Source organism: Chrysochloris asiatica, unplaced genomic scaffold (assembly GCF_000296735.1).
Source record: "Chrysochloris asiatica unplaced genomic scaffold, ChrAsi1.0 scaffold00090, whole genome shotgun sequence".
Taxonomy (NCBI): domain Eukaryota; kingdom Metazoa; phylum Chordata; class Mammalia; order Afrosoricida; family Chrysochloridae; genus Chrysochloris; species Chrysochloris asiatica.
The window spans coordinates 5588262-5599477 of NW_006408608.1; the positions used below are offsets into that span (position 1 = coordinate 5588262).

Sequence of the window (11216 nt, forward strand, 5' to 3'; positions counted from 1 at the left end):
GTGATTTTTTTCACTTGTGAGTGTGGGAAACTGACGTCCTGGTTCTTATGGTAGATCCGGATCTCTGGAATTGTTCTATGAGCGTTTCCTTCATGGGATCCCTGTACCTTCACAACAGAGCATTTCCTACCCAGTTTTCGCTGCTATCACCCAAACCGGAAGTTGATCAATATATAGTTTTTAACAACAACGTTGGCGAACTTGATCTAATGAACACATATGAAATAATACACCCAACTGCTGCAAAACACATTCTTTTCAAGTGCACCCATGGAACATGTACCAAATTTGACCACATGCAGCAAGAGCCATAAAAGAGATCTCAACTAAAGCCAGTACGTTGAAATCACATAGAGGAAATTCTCTGAACACAATGCAATTAAACTAGAAACGGACAACAAAAAGGCAAAACCTGAAAATTGCCATACATTTAGAAATAAATAACTTAGCCCATGGATCAAAGAATATATCACAATGAGACTTGGAGAATATTTTGAACTACATAATAATGAAAATACTATATACTAAGACTTCAGGAATGCAGTTAAAGTCTTGTTTAAAGGAAAATGTATAGCCCAGAGGGAAGTTTTAGTTTATATTCATGATGCCAACTATTTTAATAAAAAATATACCAAGGTATATTTCCATTGAGAAAAAAATGTCCAGAGTGAAGCTTATTAAGCCAATGGTTTGGGAGAGTTCTAAATGCTTCCATTTTATTCCTCTGGGATTATTTTTCTCTGGATCCAGTCTTTACTGGGTAAATTACAATTAAGATTTGGTTTACCTATAAATTTTTCTGGTACATATCAAATTTTTGCCAATCACAGTGCTGTCATTGTGTTTTTGGTTTTTTTTTGGCTCTCATTTCTGTTAAATTCATTTTCTCCCCAGATTTTATATATAGATATATATATGTTCCCAGATTATATTTTACACAAGTAAAAATTTCAAGAATATTTGATTTTTCTTTCAAGTTTCAATCAATAACAAATCTTAATTCGTGTAACTTTAGCTGTTGGTTTTATTATAATTACTTCTGCCAAGTCTGCTTATACTTGGTCAACATGTGTAGTCATTATCAATATCATCAATACACTGTGACTTTCTAGGCAGTTTCTTGTCTATTACAAATTTTAATTTGTGAAGTTGGTCAGGTTCAGCTTCTAGTAATTATCCTATGAGTCATATTAATGATAAGTTGGAGAAAAATCTGAGGGACTTGTCCTTACATCTCAGGTCATCAAGTCCCCCTCAGATAGGATTCATCTGTCATCTAGGTTTGACCTTAAAATAGTCTCAGTGTTCTCAGTGATGGAAGTGTTCAGATCAGTAAGGCTGTGGTGGTGGTTGTTGTTAAATGCCATTGAGTCAATTTTGATTCATAGCCACCCTGCTTAGGGTTTCTGAGGCTGTAAATCTATAAAGGGAGCAGAAAGTCTCATCTTTCTCACACAGAGTGGTTGGTAGATTTGAACTGCTGACCTTGAAGTTAGCAGCCCAACTCATAACCCACTACACTACCAGAGGTCCTTATCAGTTAAGTGGTTGTTGTTAAATGCCATCGAGTCAGTTCCGACCCATAGTGATCCCATATAGGGTTTCTGAGGAGCGGCTGGTTGAGTTTGAACCACCAACCTTGTGGTTCAAACCAACCTTGCGGTCCATTGCATTATCCCACAGTGCCACACCAGGACCCCATCAGTAAAGCAGAGACTCCAAATTGAAAGAATATAGTCTTCCCACTATCCTCAATACCCTCCAACACATTTTCAGTTTATGATTTTTTAAAGAAAATGTGATCCATAACTTATTTCATAACTTCTTAACTGCCAAAAGAGGTCACTCAGCATTGGTTTGGAGTAGCAGACCTTTTTAGAATAATGGGGATTTTTTTATCTGCACTCTCCAATACAGTTACACATGCTGACTGAGCACTTGGAATGTGGGTAATGCAACGGAGAAAATGACTTTCACATTTTATTTACATTTCCTTAGTTTCCATTGAAATAGCACATGGGACCAGTGGTCACTGTGATGGGTAACACAGGTCTAGAGCATGCAGTGATAAGTATTTTTCCATGGCAGCGAGGAAACAAAAAAAAATAATTTGGTAGCACCATGCCCACTATGTTAAGCTCTGAACATACAGAAATCTAATTAAAAAACAAAAGGCCATGGGTATTTTCTTGAGGTCAGACTAAAGCAGTGGTGGTACCTACACCTGGGAACTGTGAAGTCAGACATACTTGGGTTCAAGTTCAGGCACAACTACTTTATCTGAGTGAACTTGAATAGCTTCCTTTGCCTCTGTGAGCCTCAGCATTCTCAGCTGTAGAGCGGGGTTAATAGCAAGGACCTATACCTACCTTGTTCTTTTCTCTCATCGTCTTGGAGACCATGTTATGTTCAGTGCAACTCTTCCTCAACTCTTCCTTGAGTTTCTTCATTTCTTGCTCCATGTCTTGGATTTGCTGGAAGAGTTCCAACAACAGACTAGTCAGCTTTCCTAAGGGGCAGCAGGAACAAGGCTGAGAGGTCTGAGTCCTTAGAACCCAGTTTACTGGGTTCATTGAAGTAGAAACCTTGTTTGGGATTGTGGTATTGCTGTGTGCCATCGAGATGACCCTGATTCATAGTGGCCCCAAGTGACGGAGCAGAACGACCCCATGGGGTTTTCTAGGTGACACTCTACAGAAGCGGATTGCCACGTCTTTTCCCCATAGAGCCGAAACCTTTTGATTAGCAGCTGAGTGCTTACCCTTTGTGCCACCAGGGCTCCTTAGTCTACATTGTTAAGTGCCATTGAGTTGACTCTGACTCATAGCGACCCTGTATAGGGTTTTTGAGGAGCAGTTGGTGGGTTTGAACTGCAGACCTTGTGGTGTGTAGGCCAGTGTTGACCCTACAGCATCACACCAGGAGTCTATATTAGCTTTTCTAATTCCTTCCTTTAGGGAAAATTTTCTATCTTTAAGGCAAAGCAGACTTTTTCAATTGGTTATTGAAAGTATTGGATAAAGGAGAAAAATTTCCTTTGAAAATTAACACAGATCCTGGATTAAACACAAGATATTCATCAACTCATTGGAATCCTTACCTGTGGGGTTTTTTTTGTTTTGTTTTGTTTTGTTTTGCCAATCTAAACACGGGCAAGCCGTTTGGAAGATACAATGGGCACAGTTCAGAAGAACAGAACAATGAACTGATTCTTTTTTCCCTTTTTTCCATTTGAGGCCGAAAATAGGGGAGTTCCTGATGCGGAAGAGAACTTGTCTCCTTCCCCAGCCATTCTCAATGAAGGAAGGTGCACATCAGGCTTGGGGCTTGGGGAGGAATAAGCATTTTAATTCCAGTGATATTATGGTTGCTTTCTATATTAGGCATATGTTACCTAGGACTTTTGGTTAAGTTTACTTATGTGTTGTTTTTAATAATTGATATAAAATTGATGCAGATAAATAAAAATACGTAAATGGGTTTAAATAGGAATTTTATGTCAATAATAGTGCAGGTGTAATGGGAACAGGGAGCCCTGGCATTGTGGGTTAATGCGCTGGACTGCGAAGTCAGCAGTTCAAATTCACAAGCCGCTCCTCAGAAACCCTACACAGGGTCGTTATGAGTCGGAAGTGAATCAATGGCACATAGCAACAGCAACAACAATGGAAACAGAAAGAGCCCTGTGTCTTACTGGGTTGTTGACAGCAATGTCGGTGGTTCAAGCCCACCAGTCACGCCACAGGAGAAGAATGAAGCTATTTGCTCCAGTAAAGATTTACAGTCTCAGAAACTCTGTGGAGCAGTTCTGGTCTGTCCTATAGGTTTGCTCTGAGTCGGAATCAAATTGATTCTGACAGTGGTTTGGTTTGGTTTTTAAAAATAGGTACAAGTGGCTTGGTGAACTGAGCCAAGATGGCGGCCGAGTCGGAGTGCGAATCAGTCCTGAGTGTGAAGCCGGATGTCAGTGTTTACCAGATTCTACCCCAGGCCTCCAACCGCAATTACAGGGTAACTGACTGGAAATTGTTGCTGTTGTTATGTGCTGTGGAGTCGGTTCCAACTCATAGCGACCCTGTACAGGGTTTCCGAGGCTATAAATCTTTACAGAAGCAGAAAGCCTCATCTTTCTCCTGCGGAAAAGCTGGTAGTTTCGAACTGCTGACCTTGCGGTTCGCAGCCCAATTCGTAACCACTACGCCACCAGAGCTCTTGGGAATTAGACCAGCCTGATTGGACTGGTATCCTACGAATCACTTCAAAAGGGAAGATTGCCTATATCAAACTTGAGGATAAGGTTTCAGGGGAGCTCTTTGCTCAGGCATCAGTAGAATAATATTCAGGCATTGCTGTGGAGACAGTGACAGCTTCCAGCCGGTACTTTGTAATTCGGATCCAGGATGGCACAGAACATTACAACCAATAAAGGAGGTGCTTCTAAGCCCAGGACTTCAGAGCCTGGGGACCTAAGCTCACTCCCACTTCCACCTGGAGGCAAAGTCTCCATTCCTCCACCAACCTCCTCAGTGGCCATCAGTAATCATGTCACCCCACCACCCCTCCCAAAGTCTAACCACGGAGGCAGGGATGCAGACATCCTTTTAGACTTGGATTCCCCTGTTCCTGTCACAACATCAGCACCAGCTCCAGTTTCTGTAAGCAATGACTTGTGGGGAGACTTTAACACTGAATCCAGCTCTGTTTCAAACCAGGCGCCACAACCACCCAACTGGGTCCAGTTCTGAATGGCATTGGCAAGACATTAAGGGCAGATGTGAAGAACAAAAATGTCATCGAGGGCGCCAATCCATGAGGGAAGTTAGAAATGCCTGGCTTCCCAGAACCCAAATTCCAGGACAATCTTTTTCATAGCTCTCCCATTGTATTTAAGCTGGTTCATGTCACTCCCCTTTGTTGGCACCTACTGTACAGTCAAGAGAGAATCTTCCATCTCCTTCTCACTGTTAAGTGAAGGGAGTAGCGGTTCTTACCATCCTGTGGTTGACGATACAGGGCTCAAAAGGTCAGAGTCTATTTGAGATGGAGTAGCCTCTAACATTTGCAAAATTCATCTCCATCTTTTAATTTCTTTAACTGAATCATCTCATGACCCTAGTGTGCTTCTTTGTGAAGCCCTATTTACCAATTTCAGGGGAAACAAAAACCTTGAAACATCCTTTTCCACTAACCCAAGACACTACAAAATGGACAGCCTGACCTTCGTGTTTACAAATTAAGAATTTAATTTGGAGAAAGACTGGCTTCCTGGGTCTCTGCTAAATACCCTACAGGTTTATCCTATTTGATAGACATTCACTGCTGGGTACAGCTGTATCATCTTCTTGTGTGTTTACATGTCTCTTCCTACAATAAGAGGGTCGTGTTGATGGCACCTACATGATTCTTTTCCGTTTGTTGAATAGCGCAAACATCTTTGATCCGTGGGGGTGCCTTGGATGAAGGAAGTTCAAGGGTCTGTGCTCTCCCAGTTGTGTGCTAGAGAAGTGTTTGTTTTCTTGCAGCTCTCTGTAGATGCTGCTTATGAAGCACAGCTTTACTTTATATCTGTTCTAAAGTTGAAGAGTTTACAGTTTTTAACCTCATCTGTACAGCAGAGAGGTTGAAGGCACTTAGCTCTTTGTTTAATACTCACATTGCCTTGCTGCCTGGATGTCTGAGCCTTTTCCATAAACATTTCTTTTTTTGGTCCATCTAGCTCTGTGGTAGAATGCTGCTACTGTATGTATATTGCCATTTTTGAATGGGGCTGGAGAGTCACAGCTTTAGTTATGATGTTCATCTCCCAGGATACCGTAAAAGCAAGTGGCCCTCCCTGTGCACCACCGTTCCTTATACAGTGCTGTGAAGAGAGCTCCCGTCCTCAGATGAATGAGCGCTCTCGATTTAGTTTATTAAGGGGTAACTTTGAGGATGAAATGGGAAGATGCAATGATGTACACTCGGATGAAAGGGAGTTCTAACTAGTTTCAAAGTCTAGTCTGTTACTTGGATTCCTTTATGTCTTTTCTAACTTTGGGTCCATGATTTTTTCATGGCTTCCCCTTCCAGGCAGCTCTATTCTTGCAGAGCCATGGCAGGACAGTTTTAAATTCCAATAGAAAACACTAATGAAATTCTATGGAATCACTAGTGACTAACTCCTGGGAGCTTATTTTCTCAATCTTCCTCCATGTGGTGTTGTTTGTTTGTATTCTCAAGATGATAATATAGTATGTATTTGAATCACTGAAGAAAATGGACAATGAAGTTTAAGATATATATATAAAGTGCACGATGTATTGGTGTAATAATGGTAATTAAAAACATGAAAAAAAAAAAATTGGTACAGCGTTCCTGTGTGGGAAGATGAAAAGTTTTGAAAATAGATAGTAAATTATATTCACCAGGTTGCACTACCAGCGCTTTCAATAATCTATTGAAAAAGTTCCAGTGTGGCACTGTAGAATAAGTACTGGACTGCTAACCACAAAGTTAGCAGTTCAAACCCACCAGCTGCTCCTTGGAAACATTGTACAGCATTGGTGTGAGTTGTAACAACAATAACAACAACTTTGCCTTAAAGATGGAAAATTTTCCCCAAGAGAAGGTGGTTGTATGTCATGGTGAAATGTAATTAATGCCACAGAAAATTGTACACTGAAAAATGGTTTAAACGGCAGAATTTAGGTTATATTATTTGACCCCAATGAAACATATTTTAAAGTGAAAAAAAAAAAAGTTATGACAAACTTGTTAACAGTGGAAAATTAAAGTGGGGGATTTACAGGTCCAGGGACAGGGCACCATGAACTTTGAACAGCATGTGGTGGCCACTGGCCAGCCTCTGTCCCAGACCCAATCTCAGCCCAACTCTAGGGAAACTGGGTACCGGAACTACAGTCAATTGCCCATCTATGCTGGCAGAGCAGGTATTCTGTGTGTTGTTTTTTTTCCCATCCATCTCCTTGAGGCTTGTTGTTGTTGTTGTTATGTGCCATCGAGTCGGTTCCGACCCATAGCGACCCTGTACAGGGTTTCCGAGGGTGTAAATCCTTACGGGAGTAGAAAGCCTCATCTTTCTCCCGCGGAGCGGCTGGTAGTTTCGAACCGCTGACCTTATGGTTCGCAGCCCGATTCGTAACCACTACGCTACCAGAGCTCCTTGAGGCTAGAGGCAGGAAATCAAAGAATTGTACGGAAACATCAACAGACTTCAGAGTTTGTGCTTCCTAATGACCCAAGCTTCCCACAGATGTTCCCTAAGGTCAAAGTCGAGCTTTCTGTGAACACCTACAAATGAGGAGTTGAACTTACAGTTTTGCAGAGTTTTAGTTCTTTCTCTTGGGCTTCCCTGTGTTCCTTATGAGTGTCTTCCTTTTTTAAGTCTTCTCTCAGCGCTGAGCACTGTCGAGAAAAAGCACAATGAAGAGGCCAAACTTAGCCACACGGCGCGGTCTGAGGTTTCCAAGTTCCCACGTTTGCCCAAGAAATAGTGCCTGCTGTTTAATCCAATCACACACCTAAATTCTGAAGGAAGGTCACTTGTGTCTAATGGGCACAATGGGTCATGTAGCAGGAACTAGTTCATCTCTCTCATGAATTCTGAGGAATAAGCAATCTAAAGTCTCTCTCAAAGACTAGCTAGAGGAACCACAAGAAAACCCAGCTTTGTAGAGTCTGGTACTTAGGGTGGAGAAATTGGGATTCTTTTTTCTGAGATCAGCAGGGAGTGGTTTTCAGGGATATATGTTGATGCCCTCAGGAATCACTAGGTGAATGTGGAAGTTTCTTTGTTGTTGTTAGGCACCATTGAGTCTGGTTTCAACTCACGGTGACCTTATGTACAATGGAACAAAACACTGCCGGATCCAATGCCTTCCTCACAGTTGTCATGTTTGAGTCCATTGTTGCTGCCATTGTGTCAATCCATCTCATTGAGGGTCTTCCTCTTTTTTTTCACAGACCTTCCAGCAAGCACGATGCCTTTCTCCAGGGACTGGTCCCTCCTATTAATATGCTTGAAGTACCTGAGATGAGGTCTCACCATCCTTCTTTCTAAGGAGCTATACTTCTTTCAAGACACATTTGCTTGTTCTTCTGGCAGTTCACAGGATATTGAGTAGTATTTTCCATCTTGTTATTGTTGCTGTTGTTAAATGCCGAGGAGTCAGTTCCGACTCATAGCAACCCAGTGTAGGGTTTCCGAGGAGCAGCTGGTGGGTTTGAACTGCCTACCTTGTGGTTTGCAGTCTAGTACTGATCCTATAGTGCCATACCAGGAGTCTGTGTTTTATAAAGATTACCTCTCAAAGACATAACTGTCCTATTTGTGGGAGCAGAGAACAACAGATGTTAAAAGCATAAAGATGCGTATTGTTTTTGACCCAGAAATTCCACTGCAGGAATGCTTCCTAAGGACAAAGACTGGAGAAATCAGAAAATCCGCTGATCCCAGAATATGCTTCACAGCATGGTTAACAATAACAACAACAACCACAAAGAAACAACTCAAGTGTCCAGCAACAGGGGACTGCCTCATTACATTGTGTGCATATAAGTGTATATTATGTAGCATTTAAAACCAATGATATGCTTTTATATTGTTTACATGTTTTCATTTAACATAGAAAAACAGTATTCAAAGTTTAAAAAAAGTGAATCATATAAATCTATTTTCTTATACACATATTTCTATGTAACATATAGAGAGATAAGACTGGAAGAAAACAAAATGTTAACATTGATTTCTTGGGGTGGTAACAAACACTCATAGATGGGTTTGTTGCTGGGATTAATAAAATGGATTTATAATAGGTGTTAGAAAACGTTTGCTGGATTTGAATATGTTGTTGTGATGGGTGGTGGGCTGTCATAGTTAAGAGTCAGCCTCAGACTTCTGAGACCCCATGCACAGTGGAACAGAATGCAGATTGGGTCTTGCATCAGCCTCACATCAAATTACAAACCCAGGTCTCCCACCTGGAAGGAGAGCATTCCACCACAGGATCACTCTGGCCCTTGGAGTTGACTCTGCATCTTGCTTATTCAGAGAAGTTAGTCACCTACTTACCTACTGTCTTTCAAGGTTCCATTCCTTCTCTTGGCCACACTCAACAGCTACCTTCCTTGTGCCCTGAGGCACTTGTCTTATCTCACAAAGGGTGTGACAGGAGAGAGGACAATTTAAAATCAGGGCCCAATATAGAGAGTGTGTCTTCATCATTCTCTCCGTTTGTCCTGAGGTTTCAGTCAGACCATGGGGATGCTGACACTCACCCTGGAGTTCAAGGCTTCGAGCTGGTGATCCTTTTCTTTGTTCTGACTTTTTAGTTGATTCACCTCCTGTTTGAGTTGTTGGACTTGCTCATTCCTTGCTAACATGTCCTTTTGCAAAGATGATACCAGCCCTGCAAAAAAAGACTCACAGAGGTCAAAGAGCAATAAAGATGACTGCTATCAACACGCCCCTGGCAGCCAACTGGTAATGAGTTCCTTCCAACCTGAACGTGCCGAGAGCACAACCCGGTGTGGAGGAGCACGTTCTGAGGGACCTCATGGATTGAAGGTCTCAGAACAAGGACCGGTCAGTAAGTGTTGCCAGGGACAGTTAAAGTTTTTGCGTCATTATTGTTCTTGGCTTTAACTTTAGACAGCCTTAGGCACTAGCCAGGGTCTTTTCCAAGCAGGACCCACGTTTATGATAAGTGTCTTGAAGAAAATAAGGCTTGCCGTATCAGAGAAAATACTCATAAACTTTAAAAGACACTAATTGAAACTCAAGGGACCTAGTTTATATCAGCTTGCCATTTAGGGGCCCTTCTGTCTCAGCTGGAGTTCTGGAGTGGTGCTGCAGGATAAACACTGGACTGCTAACTGCCAGGTCAGTGGTTCAAACCTACCAGCTAGTCCTTGGAAAGCCTATACCGGGTAGCTATGAGTTGGAATCAACTCAATGGCATGGAACAACCAACTTTAACAATTTAATCAAAGTCAAATCAACCAGAGAAAATAATTCTTCAAACTACCCAAAGGATCTCCTTTTGAGTTTCTAACCCCTCCCCCAAATGAGTTGTTGTTGTTGTTGTTATGTGCCTTGGAGTCAGTTCCAACTCATAACCACCTTGTACAGGGTTTCCGAGGCTATACATCTTTATGGGAACAGAAAGCCTCATCTTTCTCCTGCAGAACAGCTGGTAGTTTCAAACTGCTGTCTGTGAGATTAGCAGCCTGATTCGTAACCACTACGCTACCAGAGCCCCCAAATGATAGTCATCTCATTTAATATATTAATCTTTTGTTCACTTAACCAATCGCTTAAAATTTCTCTGTTTTCACTACCTATAAAACCTCTTCTTCCCTTTCACTCTAGAGTTTTGCACCAAAATTAGGCAGAACGTTCCCTGCTAACAGATTAAAGCCCCAAACAAACCCACAGTCACTTAGTTGAGTCCAACTCACAGTGACCCTGTGTATGGTTTACGAGACTTTAAATTTTACCAGAGCAGACAACCTTATCTTTCTCCCTCAGAGTGGCTCATGGGTTTGAAGCACCGGCCTTGAGGTAAACAGGTCCACACCTAGCCACAATGCTACCAGGGTTCCTGCTAAGAGATTTGTTAAAGTTGTTGTTGTTAAGTTCCTTTGAGTTGGTTCTGACTCTTAGTAACCCTGTACAGAGTTTCTGAGGCTTTAAAAAAATATTTGCAGGAGCAGAAAGCCTCATCTTTCTCTTGGAGAGTGGCCAGTAGGCTTGAACGTTGGACTTTGTGTTTTGCAGTTCACCAAAGAAACATTTTGTTTAAAGGGCTCTAATTGCCTTTGATTAAGGAGCCCTAGTAGCGTAGTGGTTACGAATCAGGCTGCGAACCTTAAGGTCAGCAGTTCGAAACTACCAGCCACTTCGTGGAAGAAAGATGAGGCTTTCTACTCCCGTCAAGATTTACAGCCTTGGAAACACTGTACAGGGTCGCTATGGTTCGGAATCGACTCGACGGCAATTAACAACAACAGCAACAAAATTGTCTTTGATTAGATTAGATTAGATACATTAAACAGTAAAGACTGAAGACCAGAAGAGTTGTGGGATGACATCAAGAATATCATACGTGAAGAGAGCAAAAAGTTATTGAGAAGACAAAAAAGAAGGAAAGGGTCAAAATGGATGTCAGAAGAGACACTGAAACTTGCTCTCCAGCATAGAGATGTTAAAGCAAATG

At 41.8% G+C, this 11216-nt stretch overlaps 1 protein-coding gene across 1 annotated transcript in view; it reads right to left on the minus strand.

Moving 5' to 3' along the window:
• The window catches only part of FHAD1 (forkhead-associated (FHA) phosphopeptide binding domain 1), a 216523-nt gene that overhangs the window by 102804 nt on the left and 102503 nt on the right, over window positions 1-11216 (minus strand). Inside the window, exons 7-9 of the mRNA XM_006866421.1 lie at window positions 9277-9407; window positions 7315-7404; window positions 2370-2474 (exon numbers count right to left, since the gene is read on the minus strand). Coding sequence (XP_006866483.1) covers window positions 2370-2474; window positions 7315-7404; window positions 9277-9407 — 326 coding nt within the window. The remainder of the gene's footprint in view (window positions 1-2369; window positions 2475-7314; window positions 7405-9276; window positions 9408-11216) is intronic.